This window comes from Aureobasidium melanogenum (genome assembly GCF_000721775.1).
Source record: "Aureobasidium melanogenum CBS 110374 unplaced genomic scaffold scaffold_3, whole genome shotgun sequence".
NCBI classification, from domain to species: Eukaryota; Fungi; Ascomycota; class Dothideomycetes; order Dothideales; family Saccotheciaceae; genus Aureobasidium; species Aureobasidium melanogenum.
The window spans coordinates 180,930-208,656 of NW_024470055.1; the positions used below are offsets into that span (position 1 = coordinate 180,930).

Sequence of the window (27,727 nt, forward strand, 5' to 3'; positions counted from 1 at the left end):
GCATGGCTTCAGGAACAGTGTTCAGTTATACTGTGGTGTGAATCCGGATTCTGACCTCCTGGAGGAATGCCAATACCTTGATGCTGTCAAGCCAAGTGTATAGTAAATCCTTTGCGACTGAGTTCGGAAGGCGTCCAGGACGATCCTCTCGCTTTGTATACGGTCACGCAATACCTGCCTTGGCAACGACCGAGCTCCGCGATGTTCAATGGCATCATGGTGTTGAATGTGTTAATAGCTTGATACTGTCTGGGGCAGCTTTACGAGTTACGAGGGCGGTGTCGTGCGTGGGAAGGAACAAGATTGTTGCAGAGAAGACATGGCGTCCACACAGCAGTGGCTTCTTGGCAGGGTTCCTGCCTCAGGCTGTCACGCTGTCTCTCCCATCGTGAGCCATGGCAGAATTGTCAGCTATAGAAATGCACAGTTACTCTCTGAATAGAGGGGTGGCCACAGAGATAGACTGAGAAAGTTCCCACGCTGAAATAGTCTCTGATATACAAGATGGCCCAGACAAAAAATGAAGTCCGCTTTGAAATCGTAAGCTCACATTATTATGGTCATGTACAAGTATCTATTCCTGAGCCTTGGCAATTCAATCATGCCAAGAGCACATCCTTCTTTTTAATCTTAACGTCACCTCTTGATATGTTTCGAATCCTATACAAGATTGAGGAAATCCAGCCTCAATCTGTAGGCAGCATCCTCAAGCTTATGCCTGATGACCAAGGTCTTGCTTGCCTTGGCTGAAGTCGACTGCGGGCATCTTGTGTGCATCGATGAAGACCTTCTTGAATCTGAAACGGAGCAGATCGTTGGTGGTTTCCTTGATGTTCTTCCAGTTTTGGGCCACAAGCTTGCTGGTGGGCTGAGAGAAGATAAGGTCGATCTCCTCGAGTGTCTTATCCTTTGTCTCGGGCATAAAGAAAAGTTGGTAGAACCATCTGTTGAGGGGAATCAGTTAGCGGATTTTCTCATGGAGTTAGATAGTCAGTCAATATTCACCCGACGAAGGCGATTCCTCCGTAGAATCCAGCAGTAAGACCAATGTTTGTAAAGGCGTTTTGCATCGCGGTGAAGTTGTAGGTCACGATGAATGAGAAAAGGAACAGCAAGGCATCCCTGAATCAGGTTAGCGGGTCATTGAGTGTCTGGTTTAAACGGTTACGTACGAAGTAGTCATTCCGTATGATCTCAGATAAGTGGGATAAGATTCAGCGGGAATGACCCAGGTCAAACAGGCGTAGGTTCCTGTGCATTCATTAGTATTTGATCACCCTTTTAATTCAAAAGCATCATTACCGAAGAAGATCTCGTAAATGACGAGACCGGTGAGGTAGACACCCATTTGGGCATTTTGGCCGCCACAGTACTGAGATACACCAGCGATGATCAAACCAACAAAGAAGACGGGAAGTGTTGCGCAAGCCCAGAAGCGACGACCGCATTTCTCCATGTACAAAACGGCAGGGATGGTGCCGATCAGAAGCGAACCACCACCAACGAGGGACATGTAGTTGGCCTGGTATTTGTCGAATCCAAGACGCTCCATCAGGGTACTCATGAAGTATGTGATTGCGTTGATTCCGGTCATCTGTCCGAGCATAATCATCATGTTGGCATAGACAAAGGCGCGACGTGCGCGAGGCTCTGTGAGAAGATCCAACCAGGGGTATTTTGAGTTTCCACGACCATTGGCGATTTCTTCATCTTCCTGCTCTTGAGACATCTTCATGACATAGAACTCCTCACGAGAGTCCAGGGACTCGATACCGCGAATGCGTTTCCAGACCTTGAAGGCTTCCACGGGCTTTCCTTTGTGCATGAGGTAGCGAGGCGACTCGGGCATATAAAGCATACCAATACCCATGATAGTAGAGAAGAGCAACGAGCTGCCAAGGATGTATCTCCAGTTGCCAGGAACCTGATTAGGGTTAGCAGCAAGCTCTTTGTTGTTGGATTTGGAAGGCTTTGCTTCGAAAGAGAACTTACAGTGATGAACATGGCAGCAACCGCATAGCCAAGAACTTCACCGAAGGCAATGGCAAACTGGTAAAGAGAGACCATGTTACCGCGGAGTCTTCTCTCGACAGTCTCTGCTACGTACACGGGCACTAAATTTTTTTTATATCAGTGGTATATCGATATCATAGCGTGAGAATTACTGACCAGTTCCTCCCTCAAGTCCGACACCCAGGCCAAGGATCAGCCGCGCAGCAATGATCATACCGTAGTCCTGGGCGGCAGCTTCGAGAGCACCACCGACGGTGTAGAGAAGACAAGAGAAGATGATAGCCCAGCGACGTCCAAGGTATTCGTTAGCAGGAGAAAGAAGGAAGGCACCACCGACAGCTCCGAGAGACATAGAGGAGTTGACCAGACTGTTCTGGCGATCATTGAGACCAAGATCCTTGGGAAGGAAAAGGTTGGCACCAGAAATAAGCGATTGATCGAGACCAGAAAGCATACCACCCATGGAAGCAAATGCCACGATGAGCCAGGTGAAATGCTTGGGGTTCTTGAATTGGAGATCGAAATGGCCGTAGCCATCTCCACCTTGAGAGTCGATTTCATTCTGCATCTCTGTCATGAGGGCGTCGACTTCCCAGCCACCGTTCTTCGCAATGTCGATGGCCTCGTTGGTGTTGACGTGAGGAACGCTGCCAGTGCGGACAGCATCTTCCATCTGATCCTTTGTCATATCGCGGCGGTCCATGTAGCTTCCCTGAGCAGGCTCGAACATCTCGATGTTCTCATGTTGCTCGCCAGAGGCGGCACCCTTGACACCCTTACCCATGTTGATGCACGAGTACTTTTGGTGATAGATAAAGAGGAGGAGGAAAGAAATGCGTCAGAAAGGAAACTCTACAACGAATGGGTGCCCCTCCACCCTTATGTATGCTCCATGAAAGTGGAGAAGAGCCATGGGGACGCTCGTGCATCGTAGCCGATCCGCTCTCCGTGGGCAGATACTGGCGAAGGTGGAGGCAGGCGGTCTCCAACTCTCCAGCTCCATGGAGAACTGCCCCAGAATTGCTTCAAACCTTGCAGGAATCATGTAAGGGTTGTTGAAAAGGTCCGAATCAGAGATCCGCTTCAAGGTCCTTTCAGGAATGGTGTGCCCACCGGTGAGGGCATGCTTTCGGTCCGACTGTAGATATGACGAGGTGCTTCATTATTTACTGCCGCCTGAGTGGTCGAAGACGAGTTTGAACCGGAACTCGGATCATGTTTGCGACCACTTCAAGCCGTGCACCACGCGAGTTTGTCGAGGTAACGTTTTCAATGTCGCGAGACCGCTTCAACCCGGTCAGGCCCAACACTATGAGAGCTCTTGACAGCGCTGAATCCGTCTTTGCGATTTCCAATGTCACGATACTGTTACTTGAAAGATGAGCCTCAAGGCTCTCTGGAGTGATGTCTTCCTGATCCTGCGCTCAGGCAGGACGGATCACGGAAGAGGCTGGAAAAAGGCTTGAGAGGCTTGGAAACTTCTGACAAGCGTGCACAAGATTCGAACGGCACAGCTTAAAACGCAAAGCCGACCGAGTGGGGAAATGCTTGTGTCTTTTCATTGGCGCACCTCGAGGCTTTGAAAGCCCGGGAATGCTCAAAGAACATTTCCGGAAAAACCTTGTACACGAAGTACCAGGTACTTGTGTGGTGATCAATCTCATCGCGATGCACATCATGCAATCGTAGAAGAGTTGAGAATTTTATACGAGGCAAGACGAGAAGAAGATCATGCACGGCGACAGCGGTTAAATGAAAGTGCCTTCAATGGACAAAACTCTGGTTAGAAAAGAAACAGCGGGTTTCGAGGGCGACGTAAGTGTCAAACTTTAGCGAATGGAACGTTTCGATTGAAAGTGTCTACACGAGTCGTGCTGCGAGTAAGGAAAGAAGACCGATGCAGCTACGGTTCTGCCGGGCCTGCTTTCACAATATCGTTGTGTCCGATATCGACTTGTCCTTCATCCTGTCCTCTGTAATGCTTCCTGCCTCGGCAAGACCAATCGACTGCGATGATGAACAATACGATTGCGTATACGACACAGACATAGTTCATGTTTCCTGCAGTTGCGGGCATGTATGACGGGAACGAGTATAAGACTAATGTGAATACCGTCCACGCAAGTAGAACGTAGTTGGAGATGAGTCCGAACACTCCCAGGTTGAAGGACCCAGTAAGTGATTTTTCTCTGCCTCTGAACAGAAGACAGATGACGGGGATGGCATAGGAGATGTAGAGCAAGACGATACATGCACTAGACATCGCGTTGAATGCGGCTGTAGATGCTAGGTACATGCAGCCTACAATCGTGACAATAACGCAACTAGTGAAGTGTGCGTTGAGCGGAACGTCCAGCCGAGGATCAATCTGTTGAAGCCACTTATGGCCTGGTACTCCAGAATCTCTAGCGAACGAGAAACAGAGGCGACTTTGCCAGGTATGTCCAGCAATCACACAACCCAAACCTGTGCAGATGATCAAGACTTCGAGAACAATGGCTCCAGCGGTGTTGTCCAAAGCGTTGTAGAAAAGCTGGAGGATAGGGACTCCTGTCAAACTATTGGCGACATCCTGGAAATCACCGATGATGCTGAACAGCATGGATACAACGAAGCACCAGCTCGTAACAAATCCAATAGCGACGGTTCCCATGATTGCAATTGGAATCATACGCTCAGGCTGATGAACTTCTTCCGCAAGATGAGTCGCACAATCGAGACAGGCAAATGCCCAGTTGGCGTTGATCAGTCCAGTTATGAAGGCGATACCGGCGTTGGACCAACCAGTGTTGTTGATGAAAGTCGCGAATACAAATTTGGGACTCTGATGGCTGGGTGCTGTTGCAGGTACAGTAGCCAAGATTACGACAAAGGAGATCAAGGAGCAATATAGACCAGTAGTTGCAACTGCAGGCAGAATCTTTCCGTAGCAATTGAACAAGAAGCAAACCCATGTGAGGATGAGGTAAGTCGCGAAGACATGGTAGTCCTTGACGACGTAGTGGGGATGAGAGAGCTGCCAGCAACCGACTAGCCCACTTGCGACTCCAACAGTGGTTGATGTGCATGAGAAAATGGCTCCAGCCCACGAGAACCAGCCGGTAAGATAACTAGAGAACCTAGCGTACTTTCTTGACGATAACTGTGCGGCCCAAAAGTACTGCCCGCCTGGTAGTATGTTAGAACATGGTTCAGATGCCTGCGAGATATGTCGAAGGCATGTGTTGGATCTTACCTGCATTGGGGAGTGCACTAGCAAGTTCACTCAGACTGACACCAACGCATATGCTAACCAGCATTACAATAATGATGCCGTAAACTAGCAAGACCGGCCCGCCAGAGTTGATTCCTGTAACCATTGCAATAGAAACACCAAACTGTAGTACGTTAGCCCCAAGGAGACAATTGTGTATGTCGTGAACTAACCCAAGAGTTCGTGAGCGAGAAACCAGCTCCTAGGATCGACCAAAGCGAATAGTTTCTTTTTAGGTCATGACTTTGTCCTACAGTAGAATTTCGTATACCATCGGAGCTTAATGAGCCAGCCAATTCGCTAGACGAAGCGTTACTTTGCAACATAGTGTCGCTTTTGGCGATTTTGCCATCGGCCATGTCGAAGTATTTGAAGCTGAACACGGATGGTATTGCAGAATATTACGTCGCAAAGGGTTTGGCGCTTTGGTGCGCTCGATGGTCCTTGGGTGACCGCTTGTCTCAATGCGTGATCGATCGAAAGGATGCCGCTTTGGTAGTGTGTACGACTTATGGCGAATGATGTTGCTTTGGCGAGAGATGTTGCTTGGGCAGATGACTCGATGTTGAAGATGCCTGACACGCACGTAACGCACAGCTCGAATCGGATCTGAGCAGTCAAGAAGACAATGTTTCGTTGCTCGACTCTGTCAAAAGATGCAAAGTGTGTCGGGTATTATCAGAAGCAGGGAAGGAGCACTAGAACCAATCAAGGATCAATGCCGTTGTAGGAGATCAGGAGGAAGCTGATGGAATAGGGAATGGAAGAATGTTTTGGTGGGAGGAAGAGATTGGTAGTGTGCAATGTGATCAGTAGGTCCTCGAATTCTAACTTCAAAATGGAGGCACAAGACTATGACGATCCAGTGGGCATCTCGGAGCTCTTGTACTTGACCATCAGTGGATCACTTATTGCAAGACTTCTGCTGATCAACGTAGGTGGATAGGTTTGACATGGCACTGACCGTTACGCGGCGGTACGCTGGAGAGATAGGGCTCAACTCGAAACTAGGGTTCGAAAGCTCGAAGATGTGCCATGCTGCAGGTACAAGTTTTTTACGTTTTTAGGAAAAGTTTTGCATCCTTGAACTGGTCTCGCGGCGTCGGGCAACAGGTTTTGGTAGTCAGTGTCCTTACAGATCCTGGGCAAGGCGGGCAAGCATTCTGTTCGTTCAAATCGTACTGCAGCTTTTACGTCTTCCACTTTTCGTCCTACAGCCCGTTTCCGTATGACGTCGAAGACGGACATGAATTTGCATGGAAGGACCACTTTTTGAGTCGCGGTGAATTTCTGTGACAAACACTCACTCCGCACGAAGTTTTGCCCAGAGAAGCCGACGTCTCGGCGTGCTGCGTGCAGGCTTCCGAACTCGGCTTTCTACATAGCAAGTCATGCGGAGACATGACAACAACAATTCGACAGAAGCCGGATCAAAGTACAAGGCCACAAGACGGAGTTCGCTGTCGACATGAATTCTGTGCCTGTTTTTGTCAAACTTCAGATTGGAAGTTGTCATATGTGGATGTGCATCGTGATAGCGTCTATCGAATGAGTTGTCATCCACCGGCGGAGAGATTACCTCGTCGAGGACATCGTAAGACGCGTGCGCAGGTCGAGATACGAGGTTTTTCGGTACGAAGGAACATCGCTTGCTGTAATTTCAAAATGCATTGTCTGGAGCGGTGCTCTTGAACAGACCGTAGCATACTAAAGGGCTGCTGATAGAGAGGATGCTGCAATGTTGAGGATCGGCTGGTTCTGATATGATTTCAGGCTGGGGGGTTAGTCGTACAATATGCAAGATCAGCACATCATCTGACGGATTCGGATTGTATGTTGACAGGGACATATATGGTGAGGTGTAAGTTCGCTGTCGCTTGGATGTTGCAGTTGGGAGTCTTTTGTGCATACGATATGATGTACGCATTCAAAGCAAAAAGTCGATGGTGATCAAGGTGGAGACCAAGACGTGTGAACTAGAGGTACAGTAGTTTAGACAGTGCTATTGATGAAGGACTTGATCCAAGACCCCCTCGACGACACAACTTCTTTTGCTCGCAGGAAACACGTGCGACGGCGAAGGAAAGTGAAATTTGCGGGTATGAGATAGCACCATCGTTTTACTCGATAGAAGCATATAATCACTTTTCAAAGCAGCCCAAGAAACAGTGTTGAGCGTTGATACGAAGCTGCGTTGTTCGTTTTACTCGATCAAAACACCTGAGGGTGACTCGATGGCTACATGTAAAGAAGCCATCTCTCAGATGCCTATCACGAGCCCGGCGCTTTCCGGGGTACCGGAATGGAAAGACACGGAGCGGTGTCGGGTCCTTGCGCAAGCTTGACATTCTGCTGTGACTGTTTCTCTGCCTCGGCATCGGCATGTGAAGAGCAAGAGAGCGCACTGTTTGCCAGACCGCGGTACCTATTCGTCTGCCCAAGACACGAATGCACTTTCCAACTTGAAAATGAGCAAAAGACTATGTATACAGATAATTAATGACACACAATTGATGATCCGAAGGCGAAGAAGTTGATTGCCGAAAAGAGGATGACGTGAACCACGATCAAGAACTTCCCCACATCAGCTTCCCCGAATCTCGACCATTCGTGTGCTCCTCCCCTCGCCCGCCGTTCTGCTCGGCGCACAAGGTGTAGAAGAGCTTAGATCACTAGCCTCGGTAAGGTTATCTCTGACGGCATACAAAGACAGATACATATATACGTTAAGGGACCTGCTCCTCGTTCCTTCTTTCTTCTCTGAACCTTCCTTTTTCATCTGTGCAACACACATTTATACTCCAAATAGCAAAAAGAAACAATGGCACAAAACCAAGAGCATATCCTCCGTGAGGTCAACATCCTCGGACCTCTCAATGACAAGACCCGCAAGGTCATCTCCAAGGAGGCCACCGTCTTCCTGGCTCTTCTCCACCGCACATTCAACAAGACTCGCAAGGAATTGTTGCAAAGACGCATGACCCGTCAGGCCGAGCTTGACGCTGGAAAACTTCCCGACTTCCTTCCCGAGACCAAGCACATTCGCGACAGCGATGCATGGAAAGGTGCTCCGCCAGCTCCCGGTCTTGTCGACCGCAGAATTGAGATTACTGGTCCTACCGACAGAAAGATGGTTGTTAACGCCCTGAACTCGGATGTCTGGACATATATGGCAGACTTTGAGGGTATGTGAGCTAGCAATCTGTAAAAGGACAAGCTGCTAACAACAAAACTTCAGATTCAAGCGCACCTTCCTGGGACAACATGATCAATGGTCAGCTCAACCTCTACGATGCCATCCGCAAGCAGGTCGACTTCAAGATTGGCGAGAAGGAGTACAAGCTCCGCACCGACCGTAAGCTACCAACACTCATTGCCCGTGCTCGTGGTTGGCACTTGGAGGAGAAGCACTTCACCGTCGATGGTGAGCCCATCTCAGGTAGTTTGTTCGATTTCGGTCTCTACTTCTTCAACAACGCCCAGGAGCTCGTGAAGAGAGGAGCTGGCCCATACTTCTACCTTCCCAAGATGGAGAGCCATCTTGAGGCTAGACTTTGGAACGATGTCTTCAACCTTGCTCAGGACTACATCGGCATGCCCCGTGGTACCATCAGAGGTACCGTCTTGATCGAGACCATCATGGCAGCATTCGAGATGGACGAGGTGAGTTCTGCTAGGAGAGCATCTCATGAGGCTGGCTAACATTTCATCAGATCATCTACGAGCTCCGTGATCACTCTTCAGGATTGAACTGTGGTCGTTGGGACTACATCTTCTCTGTTATCAAGCGTTTCCGTCAGAACCCTAACTTTGTTCTGCCTGACCGCTCGGCTGTCACCATGACTTCTCCCTTCATGGATGCCTATGTCAAGCTTTTGATCAAGACTTGCCACCGTAGAGGCGTCCACGCCATGGGTGGTATGGCCGCTCAGATCCCCATCAAGAACGACAAGGCGGCCAACGACAAGGCTATGGCCGGTGTCCGTGCCGACAAGCTCCGTGAAGTCAAGGCCGGCCACGACGGTACCTGGGTTGCTCACCCTGCTCTTGCCAGCATTGCTGCCGAGGTCTTCAACGAGCACATGCCCACACCCAACCAGCTCCACATTCGCAGATTGGACGTCAACATCAAGCAGTACGACCTCCTCAACATGAATGTGCCTGGAAAGATCACCGAAGACGGTATCAGAAAGAACCTCAACATCGGTCTGGGCTACATGGAGGGCTGGCTCAGAGGAGTTGGTTGCGTGCCCATCAACTTCTTGATGGAGGATGCAGCAACTGCCGAGGTCAGCAGAAGTCAGCTTTGGCAGTGGTGCAAGCACCAAGCAAGAACAGCCGAAGGCCAGACAATCAACAAGGAGTACGCCCTCAAGCTCCTCCACGAGCAGGCTGAAGAGCTCGGTTCCAAGGCACCAAAGGGCCACAAGTACCAGCTTGCAGAGAAGTACTTTGCTACACAAGTGACTGGAGAGCAGTATGACGAGTTCTTGACTTCGTAAGTGACACGCGCCACTCGTTCAAGGATACAGAGTGGGACAAGATTGCTAACGCGGATTACACAGGTTGTTGTACGACGAGATCACTTCTGTGGGTAGCCCCGCTCCTGCTTCCAAGCTGTAGAGGAAACACTCGTTCGAAAGGGTCAGACACGACGTTGAGCAGCCGCAAATTGATACCCGAGCGGAAGGCTGATTCACAGCACAGATCGGACCTGCCCAAGCTGCGCTGGACCTATGATGTGCTATGGCGAATTGTAACACGAGTGTGATGGGTCGGTGTTCTGTGTATGTTATCATCGAAATAATGAAGCGCATTGCATGTTTGAACAAAGACTTGTTGTATGATTGTTCATCCTTTGGTCCGTCTGCTTTTCTGCGAGTGTCGGAGACTTTGAGACTTTGAGGGTGGCTTGCATGCCCCTACCCAAATAGGAAATGTGCTGGCCCAGATGTGGGGCAATCGATAAATCAAGATGCGGCTTGTGAAACTGCGACAGAGATGGCGTAACTCGTCAGGTACGAGGGTGCATCTTATGCTTCTCTACATCTGTGTATCTTTGTAGATACCGCAGCATAAGACATTCACTCTACGATCTTCTCACATGTCATAACGCTAGCACTCTACACACATAACCATGTCGCAAGGCTACGAGTTGACGCATCGAGCGTCACCCCGTCAATCGCTCGACCATCCCGAAGACTACCGTCTGTCTACCACATCGTCGCGCGATTCCATCTCGTCCTCGATCAACGAACTCGATCCTCTCAAGGCCTCAAACAAACCATACAAGGACGACACATCGCAAGCACCCGACTCAGTATTCGTCACGCGCCGTCGCTCAACATGGCGCCGCTACTTGGTCCCATCTCGCATGTGCTGCATGATGGTCCTGCTCTTCACTGCTGCTCTGGTTCTGCTGTTGAGCGCTGGGGGCATCTGGGTTTACAAGACTGAGCCTGAGGGCGGCAAGAGTGATCCTTGGTACCCTTCACCAAGAGGAGGTACCGTTGCTGCTTGGGAAGAGGCGTACAAGAAGGCTGCTGCCCTGGTCTCTCAGATGTCTGTCGTCGAGAAAGTAAACATCACCACTGGCACTGGCTGGGAAATGGGCATGTGCGTGGGAAACACTGGTCCTGTCGAACGATTGGGCTTCCCTTCGCTCTGCTTGCAGGACGGTCCCCTTGGTCTCAGGTTCGCCGATAACATCACTGCCTTCCCTGCTGGCATCACCCTCGGATCCACCTGGAACAAGGAATTGATCTATCTCAAGGGTCGTGCCCATGGCCGTGAAGCTTACGGCAAAGGTGTTCACATCGTGCTTGGTCCAAGCATGGGTCCTTTCGGTCGTTTACCCGCTGGCGGCAGAAACTGGGAGGGCTTTGGTTCAGATCCTGTTCTACAAGGTCTCGCTTCTGCTGCCATGATCCGCGGTATCCAAGAAGAGGGCATTATCGCGACAGCAAAACACTACATTGCCAACGAGCAGGAGCACTTCCGCCAAAGCTGGGAATGGGGCACTCCCAACGCCATCAGCAGCAACATTGACGATAGAACTCTGCACGAGATCTACGCTTGGCCATTTGCCGAGAGTGTCAAGGCTGGTGTTGGCAGCGTCATGTGTTCGTACAATCAGGTCAATTCGAGTTACGCTTGCCAGAACAGCAAGCTGCTCAACGGCATTCTCAAGGACGAAATGGGCTTCCAAGGCTTCGTGCAGAGTGACTGGCTCGCTCAGAGAAGTGGTGTTGCTTCTGCTCTCGCTGGTCTTGACATGAGCATGCCCGGTGATGGTCTCCGCTGGGTGGACGGTCAATCTTTATGGGGTGGTGAACTGACTAAGGCCGTGTTCAACGGCAGTGTCCCTATGGAGCGCCTCAACGATATGGTCTTGCGTGTTGTCGCTGCTTGGTACCAATTTGGTCAAGACGACAAGTCGAAGTGGCCTGCCGAGAAGGACGGTGGCGGTCCAAACTTCTCGTCATGGACTAACGATGAGATCGGCTTATTGCATCCTGGAAGCAACGACACTACCAAGGGAGTCGTCAATAAATTTGTCAACGTCCAAGGCGAAGGACAAGATGCTCACAGCAAACTTGCTCGCCAGATTGCCGCCGAGGGCACTGTTTTGCTGAAGAATGATGACCATGTTCTTCCCCTGAACCGCGATGGCAAGAAGATGACCAAGAATGGCGACAAGCTCCGCGTCGCTATCTTTGGTGAAGATGCTTTCAACAATGGCAAAGGACCCAACGCCTGCCCAGACCGTGCTTGCAACGAAGGAACTCTTGCCCAAGGTTGGGGATCTGGCACAGTCGAATTCCCTTACCTTGTTTCTCCTGCTGATGGAATCCACCTCGGATTCGATGCAGAGAGCGTCACTCTTTCAGACTACCCTTCAAACTACCAAGACTTGGACAAGCATTCTTCGCGTGCGACCGATCAGGATCTGTGTTTTGTCATGATCAACAGCGATGGTGGAGAAGGTTATGTTGCTTGGAAAGACATCAAGGGTGACCGTAACGATCTTTACGCTCAGAAGGGTGGTGACGAACTGGTTCAAAAGGTCGCAGCTAAGTGTGGCGGTCCCACAATTGTCGTCGTCCACGCCGTTGGTCCCGTCATTCTAGAGAAGTGGATTGATCTACCTGGAGTAAAGTCTGTGTTGTACGCCAACTTGCCAGGACAAGAAAGTGGCAGTTCTTTGGCTTCCATCATTTTTGGAGACGTCAATCCCTCAGGTCGCCTACCATACACAATCGCTAAGCACGAAGACGACTACGGTCCGACGAGCAAGATTCTCTACCACCCCAACGCTGTGATCCCTCAACAGAACTTCTCGGAAGGCTTGTACGTTGACTACCGCTACTTTGACAAGCACAACATTGAGCCACGCTACGAGTTCGGCTATGGTCTTTCATACACGACCTTCCACCTCAGCAGCCTTTTCATCCACCCCGTGGCTACTGAATTTGCTACTCTTCCCGCCAAGCGCCCTGAAGCGCTTAAACCTCCACACATGGACGTGTCTATCCCCGATGCACGCACAGCACTCTGGCCTGAAAACTTCATCGCACTCAAGAAATACATCTACCCCTACATCAAGTCCGTGGATGAAATCAAGACTGGCAAATACCCTTACCCCAAAGGTTATGAGATCGCTCAATCACCCTCACCAGCAGGTGGAGCAGAAGGCGGAAACCCTGATCTTTACACCCCCATCGCTGTCGTCCAAGCCTCCCTCACCAACACTGGATCCTTGCCCGGCGATTGTGTAGTCCAACTCTACATCTCCTACCCCTCCACACCCATCACCGACTCCTTGGGTAATGCAGTCGACTTCCCTGTCCGCGTGCTTCGTGCCTTTGACAAGTTGTTCGTGACTCCCGAGAAGCGGGTTGAGGTTTCTCTAGAGTTGACGAGAAAGGATCTTTCGTTCTGGGATGTCGGGATTCAAAACTGGGTCTTGCCGATGGGAGAGTTCGAGCTGCAGTTGGGTTTCTCTTCTAGAGATATTCAGCAGAAGGGGAAGCTTAGTACTGAGGCTTTGTTTGCTTAGGACTCTGGGTATCTATGGAACGGAGGGCTGAGAGGCGTTTTTGTGTATATCTTCATGAATCTAGACATACTGTATCTTGCTTTTGAAAATTCTTGTGTCGTTGTAGTTTTGCCATTGTTTGATTGATCCGGCGGTCACTCTCGGTGTGCGACTGTATTTCATTGTATGTTACTCTCACACGTACTGTCAGATGAGGTGCTTGTTTCGTCGTTTCTATCTTTGATGTTTCGGCTTTGTACTCGCATTCTGGTGTTTGTAGATCGTGTGCTTTGAACTCCAAACCTTCCAACTTATGTTATACCAAGATGTGCTGTCGTTGACTTTGATGGCCAGCAAGATGAAGACAGAGAGTTGTGGTCCGAAGCCGGGGCTTGGTTTTGAGATGGACAAATCTCCGAGCATAGACATAGCTCACCACCACCATGTCGCATAAGCTTGTGATGATTAGGGATACATTGAACGGCTATTTCAGATAGATACCACACGTGGAGCTCAGATTCGAGTAGACACGAAGGAGTTGTTCAGCATGGCAAGATAAGACCAGGGTCATACCCAAGTCAAGAAAGACATGGACACTGCAGCCACGACCCCGCAGTTTCCCCGATCCAAGTGAAGCTCAGGACAGCTTTGACTTTCAAGACATTCAATCAATCGCAATTGCAGCTTTCGACACACCGCGTATCTGGAACAGAAAAGAGAGGGAAGGAACTACTGGCCCTGACAAGATTTCCCGGACCTGTCGACCTTGTGCTCCTCCAAAGTTTGACTGCGACGACTGGAACCCTCGCACCCGCCATATCTCCCACGCCAACAACATCTCTCCTCCGAACAAATCCTCTTACCTCCCATACAACCACTGCCAACCAACCGCAACAATGTTTTCCTCCCTCTCATCTCTCCAACCCCGCCAACTAGCCACCCAAGTCCTAAACTTCGCCCTGGTGTTGAGCACAGCATTCATGCTCTGGAAAGGCCTCTCCGTCGCAACCGACTCCTCCTCTCCTATCGTAGTCGTGCTTTCCGGATCCATGGAACCCGCCTTCCAACGTGGAGACTTGCTGTTTTTGTGGAATCGAGGAATGGATACCAAGGTTGGAGAGGTGGTGGTGTATAATGTCAAGGGCAAGGATATTCCTATCGTGCATAGGGTTGTTAGGAGGTTTGGTGGTGGCAGTGGGTATGTTGATTCTGTCTCTTACTGTCAAGGTGCAGTGCAAACAACAGATGCTGACAGTTGAGGAAAACAGACCCAAGGCTCCTCCGCTTCAACTTCTTACCAAGGGCGACAACAATGCAGCAGATGATACCGAACTCTACGCTAGAGGCCAGGACTTCCTCAACCGCAAGACAGACGTTATCGGCAGTGTGGTTGGCTACGTGCCTTTCGTAGGTTACGTGACCATCTTGTTGGCCGAGTACCCTTGGCTCAAGACCGTGATGCTGGCGTTCATGGGCTTGACGGTCGTCTTCCAACGAGAATGATGAGCAAGAGGACACGGAAATAGGAAAGTCGCAAGCGTGTTGTGCATTTCATACAGGAGTTTGGGATTTTTAGGACTTGTGTTATAGCCAGTGGCATACTCGCGAATGCTTCTCGATAGCAAAATGAGCTAGTATAATTCCTGATGTTTGTCCCAACAATTGGATGATTTTGTGGTATATCTACTTTTCAGAACGATAGGCGTGATGACTTGCGCCATGAAACCGTAGTAGGGCTATCAGAGCATTTACGTCCACAGACGAGCAGGACGAAGGACCAGACCTTGCACCGCGAATGTCAATTAAAGTGTCACGAACTATCTTGCCGTAAAAATGACCACAAGAATGAAAGGTGGAAGCAAACCAATCAAGAAAACATTGACCTTCGAATTGCCGCGGCCTCGTTGTCTGTTTGATGAGCGAGGCATATTGCAGTAGCTAACATTGATGCGTTGGGTATAAGCCAGTAGAGAAAAGAACACCACAATCCCCATTCCGGATTAGCCAGTGATGAAACATCGCTCATTGTTTGCTCCTGCTCCTCCCAACCTTGCCGGCCCCCCTGTGTTCGTATCCGTGTTGTGTAGAAGACATGCGATAGAAAAAATGATAAAAACTTCAGAAGCAATTCCATGTGATAAACAGTAAGACAAGGCCATGAATGAAAATTAGGCGTGACGGTTGCGAGCGACTCGATTCATGTCATTGAGTGGAGAGAGGGTATAGTTTACTCCTCGTCCTCCTCCTCGTCGGCATCGCCACCCTAATGTCAAGTTAGTTTACATGTCAGAAGTGTATGAGATGCTCAGCAGAAACTTACAGCAGTGTAGGCAGCCTTCTCCTCTTCGTAACGCTTCTTGTCGGCGGCAGCCTTAGCCTCGTAGGGAGTCTTCTGCTTCTCGTTGAGAGACTTCCACTTCTCACCGAGGATCTTGCCAACATCGCCTGTAGATACAATTAGTCGGTTGACTGGCATCGGGTTGCATGTGAGTAATGTTCAACTTACCGAACTTGATGCCGGGGTTCTCCTCGCGAACCTTCTCGCGCTGCTCGTTGGCGAAGAACATGTAGGCGGAGAGACCACGCTTGGGGGCGTTGGGGTCTAGCGACGAGGTCAGCTACAATGCGCCGTAACAAATGAAGTGATTGGCATAAAACTTACCCTTCTTCTTCTTACCACCGTCCTTCTTGGCGGTCTTACGGCGGGTGGCAGTTTCCTTAGGCATGTTGATTTGATTTAATCTGAGTCGCGCAGTCGAGGTTAGCAGATGAATTTCAAAATTGAGTCGATGCGACAAGGTGAGGTGATGCGCCGGTTGATGTAATGGTCAAGCCCGCGCGCGTGTTTGGTGAGAGTGAGAGGATGGAAACATCACCAAACACGCGTCGTACGGGCGCAATTGGGAATAGCGACGCGTCAAATGAAAGGATAATTGACATACCGAAGTGATTGAAAGAGTTAGATGTGTTGTTATCGTGTAGAGGCGACTAAAGTGGTTGTGTTAGTCGTTGTGATGAAAGACAACCAAGTGATGAATGCAGTCGAGCGCGCGTGAAGGAAGGAATAGAACAAGACGAGTGACGGAAGGAGCCATCGGATCGTTCTTTCCTGTTGTGTAAAAGAAGTGAGGGTGGTTTTTTGATGTGTTTGTAGAGCTGTTTATGGTGAAGCCAGCTCGAAGCTCGGGGAGACGCGCAGCGCGACTTACTATGGGCGATGGATTTTTGGTGAGCGAGTTCTGTTAGAGAGACAGTAAGAGAGGACTGCAGAGTTCTTAGGTGACGGGGACTATGAGTGACCCTCACTACGCAACGCCTCGTCCAGCTAGTGCACGTGATCTCCCCTCACAGCCGATCGCGCGCAAGCTTGGTCGCTGAATGAAACTCTGATACAGACAATTGTCATGTCTTTTTCATGACAAACCTGTTCCTGAGAGACAGTAATTGCAATTTGTGGACATCAAGACTACCATGCACAGGTCTACATCTATATGCAGTACTTTTCGTGCACTTGGAAGGCCGATAAAGAGTAGACAGACCATGGTCTTGGCAGCCAGAGCCCCTCTTAAAAGCACCCGTTGGCAGGGAGAATGTGGCTGCGATTGGAAGGTACCAATATGTGACGTCTCTCTCTCCACCTTTCAGCTTCTGCATTCCATAACTGCCAGCCCCCTTCTTGCGTGTCTTCCGCGCGATGTACACGCTGCTGTATGGCTCTGAAGGCCGAAAGCCATACTGGTCAGTTCTTTATGTAGCGCTTATGCAAGTTATACCTATTGTGAAATCTAAATTGACTTCACCGTTTGACCAAGCTATCGAAAGGACAGGCTGAGGCCTTCATGTCAACAACAACAACCTGTGTTGTGTAATGTTTTGGACTCGTTCTTCTAATCTTACGGCTCGAGGTACGCCTTTCTGACACCAGCATGTCATCCTATTTGAATGGGCTCTCATAAAAACCCAAGCACGAATTGTGATATGTACTCTTTGAGCCTCTATCTCCGGACCATGGATTACAATCTGGTTACGAATGTTGACCCGACAGGAAGATCTGCACGTTTTCAAACCAGCGTGGCACAATTCCTTAGGAGAATCATTCCGGATGTGCCTCAACCAGGTCCATCAGATCTAGGCTCGATGGTTTGAACAAAGTCACCGAAAGCTGCCATGGATGTTTCTACACTCTTGTTTGCTGGATTTCCTTACAAGGCCATATGGGTCTCTAACTCAGTCTGACTGCTTTCCTCTTGTTTGCTGTTTATCAAGACATTTGTCCACGAATTTAAAAGTCAGAGCCGAAACGGAGAACCATAACAAAACGGAGCACATCTACTTGTTAACGAGATTGAGGATCTGGACAACGCTTCTTGCGCAGGTGGCTTTCTAATCTCAGGCTCTCTCTACTCCCGATTCTTTATGGACATGCCAACAGGGCCTCCGTGTGGTTGCCAAAACCCCAGAATTGCTGCTCCAGCAGATAGAATGCATTTCAAAAGACAATTTCTTGACTAAGCTATCAGGTTATTCAAAGAGCAAAGCAAAGGAGACCAACGGATTGGCTTGCTCTCCATCAACTGATGGCATCGTTTGTCAAAGGAGAAAAACATAACCAGCACAAAACTATTCTTCTCATCCCATCGAAGAATCGAACACATGACCTTCTGAGGTTCCAACCCTTTTTGATCTCCAAAACTTGAATTGTTCGTAATAAAAGCAGCGATGGTCTAGTGGTCAAGACGCTACACCCAAATGTCTTGCAAACACAAGCATGTAAGGTGTGAATTTTCTTCTGGCGATCATTCGCTGAGGGATCCAGAGTACTGGGCTGATCACTGGAGTTGTAGAAACGTGAGTTCGAATCTCACTCGCTGCATTCACTTTTTGCTATATTGGCCTTGCATTCACAATTCCGCAACCAGGGTACTTTCCTAGTTCTAGCTATTGCGCATATAGACAAGTTCTGTATCAAAGAGCTTTCGTACTCAGTGTCCACGCCGATGCAGACAAGACTTAGCCCTGGTGAATCGTCTATGCATAATTAGAACTGGCTAGTCCATTTGAACCGGCCAGAGACCATCAAAATCAACCATCAGTGCATTATCCCCCATGGATACTGAGCTACCAAGATGCACATTATTGTCCAAACAGCAACTTGGCCGCAAAAACACCTCCAGATACTGTCGTATCTGCGGACAATACTCCCTTCAATAAAACATTATGCATTTCTATAACTTGACTTTGAAGCTTTCACCACAAGGATGATCTGTCACGTAGAAAGACTCAATATATACCGATACCAACGAGGACGAAACATTCCTATATCAACAACAAACCGCAATCCAACTCCAAACTTTCTCTTCCATCCTTGAACCATCCCCATCATCCATCAATCGTCATGCATGCGAGATATGCCTGCCCGACCTGTGATGTCAATGCCCACGAGCCACGAACACCACGTCCATGATCGTTTGATGAAAAGCTGCAGAATCCATAGTGTAGTGACAATCAAAGATGATCTGCGGAGCACATGCACGAAATAAAGGGATGGGACGTCGGTAGTGTGAGAAAGTACAATAGACTTCAAAGGGTGTAATGCCTGGAGAGAGAGAGGATATCGGTTTCTTGAAGACTCCCTCAGCGGAATTCACTCCGAGCACAAACGTATCTTGCCTTTGTATAGCCACACCTATTCAAGATCACGAAGACAGGAAGCAAGGAAACATATTTGTTCAAGAGCCAATGCAATTCGTAGCAGTCTACGGTCTATAAGTCTACAGTAGGGGTATTCGTTAAGTAGGGCTTGTTCATGATGCCCATTCTATTTTCCAAGCAAAGTCCAAACAAAAAAGATGTCATCGTCAGAACCCTTAGTTCTCAAGGACGAATCTGTAGCGGGGCAGACCCTCCTCGAAGTCGATGATGGCCTGGTTGGCCTCCTTCATGGGGCGAACCTGGATCCAAGGCTTGATACCCTTGTCGGCAGCGAGCTGGAGCATCTCCTCGATCTCCTTGGGAGTACCGATGAGAGAGCCACCAACCTTGATACCGTTGCCGATGAGGGTGAAGGCGTTGATGGGAGGAAGGTTGCCACCGTCGGGAGCACCGACCTGGATGAAGGTACCGCCAACCTTGAGGAGGGAGAGGTACTCGCTCATGGGCATCTTCTCGCTGGAAACGGTGCAGACGATCAGGTCGAGGGTACGGGCGTTCTCAGAGGCCCAGTCCTTGTCCTCACCAGTGGCGATGTACTTGTCGGCACCGAGCTTGAGGACGTCGTCGCGCTTGTCGTTCTTGCGGGAGATACCAACGACGCGGTCAGCACCAAGGGCCTTGGCGAAGAGGACACCGAAGTGACCGAGGCCACCAACACCGACGATACCAACGGTCTTGCCGGGGCCACAGCCGTTCTGGACGAGGGGAGAGTAGACAGTGACACCACCGCAGAGCATGGGAGCAGCGTGGGCAGACTCGATGTTCTCGGGGATCTTGACGACGAAGGCACCGTGGGTGCGGTTGTAGTTGGAGTAACCGCCGTAGGACTTGTCCTTGCCGTTGGGATAGACGGAGCCGTAGGTGTTGACGGCCTTCTTGCAGTAGGTCATGTTGCCGTTCTTGCAGTCGACGCACTCAAGGCAGGAACGGGCCTGGGCACCGACACCGACGCGGTCGCCGACCTTGATGTTCTTGACCTCCTTGCCAACACGGACAGCCTTGCCGACGATCTCGTGGCCGACACAGCAGGGGTAGGGAGTAGGGCCCCAGCCGGAGCTGAGCATGTGAATGTCGGAACCGCAGATACCGCAGTGGGAGATCTTGATGTCGACGTCGGTCTCCTCCCAGGTCTGTCATTGATTGTTAGTGGATGTCAACAGCATCAACGAGTTGAACAAACTCACCTTGGGCTCGAACTCGCCCCAGACCATCTTGCCCTTGGCAGCCTCAGGCTCGTGGCCCAACCAGCCAGAGAACTTCTCGGGAACTTGCTCAGCAGACATGGTGATAGATGTGTGGTGTTGTGAGGGATAAAAAGGAAGAGTGATGTGAAGAGAGGGAGTAGGAGAGGAAAGAACGGCAGGCAACGGGAAAGGTCGCGATTGCTATATATGAAAACACGCAAGCGATTTGCGACTAGAAATTTTGTCTTGCTCCATGTCCTTCCAAAGGCCATCTTCGAATTTCGGCCGGCGTTGTTTTGCTGTTTCACTGCTTAACTCCGGCCTTACATCATGTTCGTTATTGTCGCACGCTTGCCCTACCGACTGCCTCTGCCGTTGTTGTTGAAACTGCGGCAGCTTCTTACCGAGTCTTGAACATGTTCGAGACCTACCTTGACCACGCAATTGCATGACTGAGGTAGCACAGTGAGACTGACATGAGGAATGGAGGCGTGCTTCTGCGAGGAAGGTGGTGGACCAACGCACGGATCTCTACATGACGTTCACCGCTGCCGTTCATCTCGGATTCTCGGATGCCTCGTCAAAAAGGCCCAACAGCTTTGTAAGCTGTGTTTGCTCCAGCGAGCTGAGAAGCTCGACGAAAATATGGCGGACTTTGACTCCCCAACACGATAAGGGTATGTTTCACGGATGGAGATTTTGCCGGAGATAGTCTGGAGAAACACGAGGTCTGTGTAAATGGAGATGCGCCATCGAATGGGAACCCTCAAAGAACAGAAAGACTTGATTGTTGCTTAATGCTGTTGCTGTCGTATAAAGATAAGGACCATAATCCAGGAAGCAGATGCTAAACTCCGTACGCCTGTCGCTCCCATGATCGCATGCTCCTGAAATCAAGATGTTACAGCCCACTCCGTGATATGACCATGGTCGTCATGAGATCCTCCAGATCATCCATAGACTCCATGCCGCATGACACGCCCCAGCGTGCCTTGTGCAGCTTCTCGTCTTCGAGCTTCTTCAAACGTTGCGGACCCCAAGTCAACCTCTTATCAGCGGTCAAGACCACTGAGGCCAGCGCATTGAGCATTGGTGAGACAATGTCCACTCCCTCCCATGCATCAATCTCGACATTGCAGATGCTCGGAACCTGCTGGAGAATTTCTTGCAACCAGCCTGCAGAGATATTCATATATGTGTATTGGTCATTGCCTTTTCCGTGGTGTCCCTTGAAGGTCGCATCGGTTGGGTCTATTTGGACGAAGATTTTGAGGTTACGTAGGGAGACGCAATCGGCGAGGCCTAATGAGGGACCGGTGTGCCAACATTTAGGAATCTGAGACGGACAATCGTTAGCATCTTATCCACTGTTATGTGACTCGCGCCGAACTAACCCTTTCCCATCCTGGCCCTAGACGCAGCTCGATCGTGTTGATTGCAGAGCGATATGTCGGTGTAAGAAGTTCGAGCAAGGGCTTCTTGGTTCTGTACATGTGTCCACCAGTCGGAAACAGCCTAAAGGGTTGCTGTGGCGAGCCATAGAAGATTGGGTAGGCCTCATCGTGCATGCGCCGACAAGCACGGAAACATGTCAAACGTGGGGCGATTCTTCTATCGTTGTAGTAGTCCAGATCCACGACGCCGTTTCCGTGTTCGATGAACAGCACGTATTGGTATATTTTAATGCGCAACTCGGATGGGAGTTCGAAAAATGGAAAGGGCTTCTTAGACGTCTCCGAAGACGACGACGACGCGATCGATTCCATGCGTGGCAACAGTGTTTAGGTAGTAGAACGGTCTTGTTCGAGATCGTAGGTAGGTAGGTATGTACACTAACGGAAAAGCGTCCAGGGTCTCTAAACGTCTGTCGAAGTCCAAACCATTGTCACGTGGACTCGACCTTGCGATCAGTTCATCGCAACGAACCGAAAGACAACTAGAACGACTGAAAAGAAAAGATTTGCCCAGATAACGGGAGACAAGGCCCAAGGTGATAGGAGCGTCGCTTCTTAATACTGGAATGTATCTCTCCTGACGTTCAATTCAATAGCCCACGGCGTATAGAGCGATCAAATCAAATTATCAGGTTTGGTTATACTCTTTCGAATATAACAACTTTCATGGAGAGAAAAGAGCCGAGTTGAGTGCGGCGGGTGGCGAGTTTTATAGCCTGTGGGAGAACCTTTGCAAACAATGCAAACCGATGCATCCGTTCAGTGGGGTGGAAGCCGTGCAAAGCTGCATAGCATTCTTGTCGGACCTCGCGTGAAGTCTCAACTTAATAAGACCACGTCCAAGTTGTTTAGCGACAATGCGTGAATACAGACTGATGTACACTGGTATCAGAGTAGTACATTGCTTTGGTAGACAGCTCTCGCGAATGCTGTTACAAGATCATCTTACCATTCTATACTTCACGCAAAGTCCTCCGATGTCCGAAGCCCGCTCAGCTATGAGTCCAATTGAACTTCAAGCTCTCGAGCAATATACATGCAGCACAACTTACTACCTGGATCAAGTCACGTAGTCCTCTCAGTAGCTCTTGTTATCTCCATCTGTACTCTCGTGTGGCTTAGGTACACGTCAACAAGCCCAGTACGGAGCAACAGTGTTCTCTGGACCACCGAGAGCTCACTAACTCCTCGGCCTAAGCAAATCCTTATACAAGCCACGAAAGCACATGCTCTTCTCTTGCCGCGTCTGTCACGAGTAATCAAAAGCATAATCCTATCGTCTGACCTGGCAAGTCTCCGCATGCCCCTCATTACAACCTTACCCCGCAACTTTGCCCCACCATTGAGACCAAGATCAATACAGGACGACAACCTCGTCTGCCAATCTTGCCTCGGCGAAGGAGTCAAGATGAGGAGAAGGCGTTTGTCTCCCAGAAGGTACAAGGGTCGTTGATCTGCCCTGCCTGCTTATCTACCTGCAGTAGTTCGTCTTAAGTTAAGAAGCTATCTTTACCTCTCCTCCCTCACAACTTGTACCTTTCTCAAGCATACAACTTCTAGTACACAGCTTCCTAAGCACTCTATACCACAGACCATAAACCAAAACCTCTCGCTTAGCAACAATGTCTTCCCCCGATATCCCGAAGAAGTACAAGGCAGTCATCTACGACAAGCCCGGCGAGATCAGTACAAAAGTAGTCGAACTCGACACACCCACCCCAGGCCCCGGCGAAGTCCTGATCAACCTCACCCACAGCGGAGTATGCCACTCAGACTTTGGCATCATGACCAACAGCTGGAAAGCCTTGCCTCACCCCACCCAACCCGGTCAAGTGGGTGGCCATGAAGGTGTAGGCAAGATCGTTGCCATGGGTCCTGGTACTGAAAATGCTGCTGTCAAGTTTGGGCAGAGAGTGGGTATCAAGTGGATCAGTGCAATTTGTGGTGGTTGTCCTGCGTGTTTGAGTGGACATGATGGTGTGTGTTTCAACCAGAAGATTAGTGGGTACTATACGCCTGGCACTTATCAGCAATATGTTGTGGGTCCTGCGGATTATGTTACTCCTATCCCCGATGAGTTGGACTCTGCTGCTGCTGCGCCGATGTAAGTTTGACTTCTTGGCCGCCTTAGTTCGGACATACCATATACTAACAGCACAACAACAGGCTCTGCGCAGGTGTAACAGTCTACTCCGCCTTCCGCAAGTCCACCGCCCAATCCGGCGACTTCGTCGTTCTCCTCGGTGCCGGTGGTGGTCTTGGGCACATCGCAACCCAAATGGGTGCTCGCGGCATGGGTATGCGCATCATCGGCATCGACCACGGCAGCAAGAAAGACCTGGTACTTCAGAGCGGTGCTGAGCACTTCATCGACCACACCACCACTGATGACGTTGCTGCCGAAGTCAAGAAGCTAACTGGAGGACTGGGTGCCCAAGCCGTACTGGTCTTGACAGCAGCAAATGCAGCTTACGGCAGTGGTATGCAGTTGCTCAAATTTGGCGGCACACTTGTTTGTGTGGGATTGCCCGAGGGCGAATTGAAGCCTATCGCAACTGCTTTCCCACAAGTACTCGTAGCCATGGAGCAAAAAATTGTGGGTTCCGCTGTAGGAAACAGAAAGGAGGCGATTGAGACTTTGGATTTGGCTGCCAGAGGTATCGTCAAGACGCACTTTAGAACAGCAAAGATGGACGAGTTGACCAGTATCTTTGAGGAGATGGACAAGGGCAAGATTCAAGGAAGAGTCGTTTTGGACTTGCAGTAAGAGACTGTTGGACCTGGGACTGTAATGAAGTTTTGGATGAACGAATATTTGGATTTTTTGTAGCTGAATTAGCTAAGCACTTGGTATACCATTCTAACGAACCAATGCATCATTGCCTTTGCATTACAGGTTATGATTTCGATAATCTTGTGCAAAAGCATTCAGGATCTCTCTGGACCTGCGATATCAGTATCTTAGTGCTCTGAAGTCAGTGGTTAGTATCACGAGAAGTCACTTCACGGCAAGTGGGTTGGTCATGCAAAAGTCGAGTCGACAAAGAAGTAGATGTCATTTTGGCCGGCATACCCGCAGCCAGTTGTTAGTATACAGAGCCGTCCGTCGTCATGTGTAGAAGATTCGAAATTAACGCCATGCCCGTGAATGCTCCGTTTACAAACTCGTCAGGTAATCCTCAATTTCTTGCGAACTGAATTTTCTGAAACGAGGACCTTGAGCACCCTCAACACCCTCAACACCGAGCAAGTGGTCGGCAGGAGCACCGACGATACCAATCTCGATGGTGTCACCGTTCATCTCGCCCTCAATGGTCTCCTTGAGTGTGAGAAGAGCAATGTGAATGGCGTCTTCAAGCTCGAGACCGTCTGTGTAGCGCTTTTCCAAGAAAGTCTTTGCCGAAGTGGCGCTCTTTCCAATAGCAGTAGCCTTCCAGGGGAAGTAGGAACCGCTGGGGTCAACCTGGTACAGTGAAGGACCGCCCTTGAGGATACCGCCAGTCTTTCCCTTGACAGCCTTCTTCTCTGCATCATCACCAGCATCGGCAGCCTCCTTCTCAGGCTCAATACCGTCATCCCATCCGGCAACCAACAAACTGACACCATACGGCCGCACGCCACCTGACTGGGTAGCCTCTTGCATGACACGAGCGACATCTTGAACCAGAATGCGAGTAGGGGGGTATTCGTTGTAGACACGCTTGTAGTTTGTGTGTGAGACCTTGCGAGCCTTGTCGACGAGAATGCGGTAGTCGGGACCCATGCCAGCGTAGACGGTACCAATATTAGGAGTGATCAAAGAGATCTTGCTTCCGGAGGCGGCATCGATGAGAGGCGATGATGATTTCTTTTCGGTTGCGAGGACGATACCGTTGGTGGCTGTTAAGGAAAGGTGTCAGACGGAGTGGGTCTTCACAAGGTAGATGTATGCGGACCTTTGATGCCTAGGGCGGTAACACCTTGGTTGACGGCGTTGAGAGCATATTCTGGAAGGACATGAGCGGAGTTCTTGAGGATTAAAGACTAGTTGAGCGCACCAATCTGTACCAGCTTTCCGCTATATTAGAGTTAGCATATGATTCGGGCAAGCAAGATGGAGTGTTAGTACCTGGGGGAGAAGGTAGTGAGCGAGAACGAGTAGCGATCCGCCATAGTGTGGACGAGGGCGAGGCGAGGATGGAGAAGCGACTGGAGGAGACTGCAGAGAGATGGACGAAGCTGCAATCAAAAGTGAAAACAGGCGGCGAGACGACAGAAACAGACGTTATGGGTTGATGGTTTGGATCAAGCTCCTGCTGCTGCTGCTGCTCTCGCCCACTGGGCGCAGGCGCTCATTCAGTGACGCGCTACCGAGAGGGGAAGCTCGGGCCACCCGCCAGGACTTGCCAAGGCGTGGTCCAAGTCGTTCTTTCCTCTTCTTCCGTTTGCAACCAGCAGCCTGCACCAGCAGAAGAAGCTTTTCTCTCCGACAACTCGTGACAAGGCTCAAGGCAGAAACACCAGCTGGCCTTTTCAACTCTTCCATTTGATCATGACCGCTGCTGCTCCTGCCTTGCACTGCACCTCAAACACTACCGGCACCTGAACATTGCATTCTTACCATGACTTCGTCGTCCATTGACCCGCCATCCTGGACTTGGCCCGAGGACCTGCCTGGTTCTTGGACAGATGACATCGTCAAAGAGGAGAAAAAGCCACAATCATTTCAGACCAACACCCAACCCAAGGACGAGCAACAGCATGAGCACCAAGAGGGCCACCACGCTCCACCTCGGCCACCTCCCTCAGCCTCAGCACATTCTACAGGCCAGCAACGCCGCGATCGTCATTACAGACCACGCACCTGTCGTATCTGCTTGGAGTCCGTCTTGCCAACATACCACCCGCCGTCAGATTCCTTACCAGCCTTCATGCGGTCTGCCCCGAACGTCACGTACGAGAGCGAAGATGGTGGTCGTCTGCTTCGCCCGTGTCTATGCAAGGGTAGTCAGAAATATGTCCATGAGCAGTGTCTGCAAGCCTGGCGTCTTCAGAATCCTGCTGCAAAACGTAACTACTGGCAATGTCCAACATGTAGGTACAAATATCGTCTAGAACGAATGAATTGGGCACATTGGATCAGTAGTACTGGTAAGCTGTTCGATCAAATCTGGTCTTGTTCCATCCTACTAACATACCAAAGCTGCTCAAATCATGCTTACCTTGGCTATTTTCATCGCCTCTTCATTTGCTCTAGGTTACGTGGCTGATCCTATCATTAATCTCTATCTCGACCCTTACGACACAATTGCCCACGGCTCCCAGCCTCTGTTACCTGCAGATGAGCCTGTCACATGGACCGAGCATTTTATCAAGGGCTTTGCTTCTTTAGGCTTGGTTGGGTTTGCCAAGTTTCTGCTTTCGAGTCCGTGGCATCTATACAATATGCGCACTTCAGTTGGGGGTGGGCGCACCACTGGTCGAGATAGGATGGCCCAGATCAGCTGGATCGCTGTAGCGGTCGGCATCTTCACCTTCATATGGGTATGTTGGCTCTATTTCTTCGTCTGGAACCTCTACTAATCCTGTTGTTAGGCTGTCTGGAAAGGTGTTCGAGCCTGGAGTCGGCGTACTCTCGCCGCTGCATCAGAACGTGTAATGGACGTCCCTGGTGTAGATGACGATGAGGACGATGAATGATACACTCCAATGTTAATGTTTCTATTGAGAACCCGCACTTCTTTAAAGTTGTCATGCCTCCGATTTCACCTCTTGGTGGAAACGATTCAGTGGCGTGGTGATCGAGTCTACTTGCGGAGATTGAACGCTTTTCAGGTTAATCTACTACCCGAACCGAACGTCTTGTTCACTCGGGTGGTGACTTGTGGGCATTGTCAACTTGTTTAAAAGGTAGCTAATTCGCCGTCGGCAACGAAACATCATGGCGGAATGGCTTCGACGAGAATGACACATTTCTTGTCTGGTTTGTAGAAATATTCACTTTGTTCCAATCATACACATTGTTGCAGAAAAATCTACTGTTCGTTGCTTTTGTGATTCGTTGGACGAGGTCATCGTTCCTGCCTCTTTGTCG

At 50.0% G+C, this 27,727-nt stretch overlaps 11 protein-coding genes across 11 annotated transcripts; 5 read left to right on the forward strand and 6 right to left on the reverse strand.

Annotated features, from left to right (window-relative positions):
- Window positions 1-712: 712 nt before the first annotated feature.
- M437DRAFT_40425 (MFS general substrate transporter) lies at window positions 713-2,686 on the reverse strand (the record flags this gene model as incomplete). The annotated part of the gene is made up of 6 exons (XM_041020194.1): window positions 713-944; window positions 1,006-1,122; window positions 1,173-1,251; window positions 1,303-1,924; window positions 1,993-2,114; window positions 2,170-2,686. The coding sequence occupies 6 exons, from the start codon at window positions 2,684-2,686 to the stop codon at window positions 713-715; spliced, it is 1,689 nt and encodes a 562-aa protein (XP_040882640.1).
- Window positions 2,687-3,916: 1,230 nt separating this feature from the next.
- Window positions 3,917-5,592, reverse strand: M437DRAFT_72512 (amino acid transporter; the record flags this gene model as incomplete). The annotated part of the gene is made up of 3 exons (XM_041025870.1): window positions 3,917-5,181; window positions 5,249-5,390; window positions 5,440-5,592. The coding sequence occupies 3 exons, from the start codon at window positions 5,590-5,592 to the stop codon at window positions 3,917-3,919; spliced, it is 1,560 nt and encodes a 519-aa protein (XP_040882641.1).
- Window positions 5,593-8,087: 2,495 nt separating this feature from the next.
- Window positions 8,088-9,889, forward strand: M437DRAFT_40801 (malate synthase; the record flags this gene model as incomplete). Its single annotated transcript, XM_041020253.1, has 4 exons — window positions 8,088-8,451; window positions 8,505-8,929; window positions 8,980-9,764; window positions 9,832-9,889. 4 exons carry the CDS (start codon window positions 8,088-8,090, stop codon window positions 9,887-9,889), a joined length of 1,632 nt encoding a protein of 543 aa, XP_040882642.1.
- Window positions 9,890-10,640: 751 nt separating this feature from the next.
- On the forward strand, window positions 10,641-13,325 carry M437DRAFT_40760 (uncharacterized protein; the record flags this gene model as incomplete). The annotated part of the gene is made up of 1 exon (XM_041020245.1): window positions 10,641-13,325. One exon carries the CDS (start codon window positions 10,641-10,643, stop codon window positions 13,323-13,325), a length of 2,685 nt encoding a protein of 894 aa, XP_040882643.1.
- An 875-nt stretch (window positions 13,326-14,200) lies between these two features.
- M437DRAFT_41448 (signal peptidase I) lies at window positions 14,201-14,807 on the forward strand (the record flags this gene model as incomplete). The annotated part of the gene is made up of 2 exons (XM_041020383.1): window positions 14,201-14,506; window positions 14,565-14,807. The coding sequence occupies 2 exons, from the start codon at window positions 14,201-14,203 to the stop codon at window positions 14,805-14,807; spliced, it is 549 nt and encodes a 182-aa protein (XP_040882644.1).
- Window positions 14,808-15,609: 802 nt separating this feature from the next.
- On the reverse strand, window positions 15,610-15,907 carry M437DRAFT_40541 (high mobility group box; the record flags this gene model as incomplete). The annotated part of the gene is made up of 2 exons (XM_041020212.1): window positions 15,610-15,749; window positions 15,811-15,907. Coding segments are annotated over 2 exons (237 nt in total), but the record flags the coding sequence as incomplete, so codon positions are not given.
- Window positions 15,908-19,171: 3,264 nt separating this feature from the next.
- On the reverse strand, window positions 19,172-20,299 carry M437DRAFT_63177 (GroES-like protein; the record flags this gene model as incomplete). Its single annotated transcript, XM_041024207.1, has 2 exons — window positions 19,172-20,146; window positions 20,201-20,299. 2 exons carry the CDS (start codon window positions 20,297-20,299, stop codon window positions 19,172-19,174), a joined length of 1,074 nt encoding a protein of 357 aa, XP_040882646.1.
- An 802-nt stretch (window positions 20,300-21,101) lies between these two features.
- M437DRAFT_41008 (uncharacterized protein) lies at window positions 21,102-21,966 on the reverse strand (the record flags this gene model as incomplete). The annotated part of the gene is made up of 2 exons (XM_041020293.1): window positions 21,102-21,536; window positions 21,595-21,966. The coding sequence occupies 2 exons, from the start codon at window positions 21,964-21,966 to the stop codon at window positions 21,102-21,104; spliced, it is 807 nt and encodes a 268-aa protein (XP_040882647.1).
- Window positions 21,967-23,276: 1,310 nt separating this feature from the next.
- M437DRAFT_40700 (GroES-like protein) lies at window positions 23,277-24,421 on the forward strand (the record flags this gene model as incomplete). The annotated part of the gene is made up of 2 exons (XM_041020236.1): window positions 23,277-23,758; window positions 23,821-24,421. The coding sequence occupies 2 exons, from the start codon at window positions 23,277-23,279 to the stop codon at window positions 24,419-24,421; spliced, it is 1,083 nt and encodes a 360-aa protein (XP_040882648.1).
- Window positions 24,422-24,811: 390 nt separating this feature from the next.
- Window positions 24,812-25,806, reverse strand: M437DRAFT_40431 (N-terminal nucleophile aminohydrolase; the record flags this gene model as incomplete). Its single annotated transcript, XM_041020195.1, has 4 exons — window positions 24,812-25,533; window positions 25,590-25,640; window positions 25,692-25,711; window positions 25,763-25,806. 4 exons carry the CDS (start codon window positions 25,804-25,806, stop codon window positions 24,812-24,814), a joined length of 837 nt encoding a protein of 278 aa, XP_040882649.1.
- A 449-nt stretch (window positions 25,807-26,255) lies between these two features.
- On the forward strand, window positions 26,256-27,333 carry M437DRAFT_41501 (uncharacterized protein; the record flags this gene model as incomplete). Its single annotated transcript, XM_041020391.1, has 3 exons — window positions 26,256-26,784; window positions 26,837-27,177; window positions 27,229-27,333. The coding sequence occupies 3 exons, from the start codon at window positions 26,256-26,258 to the stop codon at window positions 27,331-27,333; spliced, it is 975 nt and encodes a 324-aa protein (XP_040882650.1).
- Window positions 27,334-27,727: the final 394 nt, after the last annotated feature.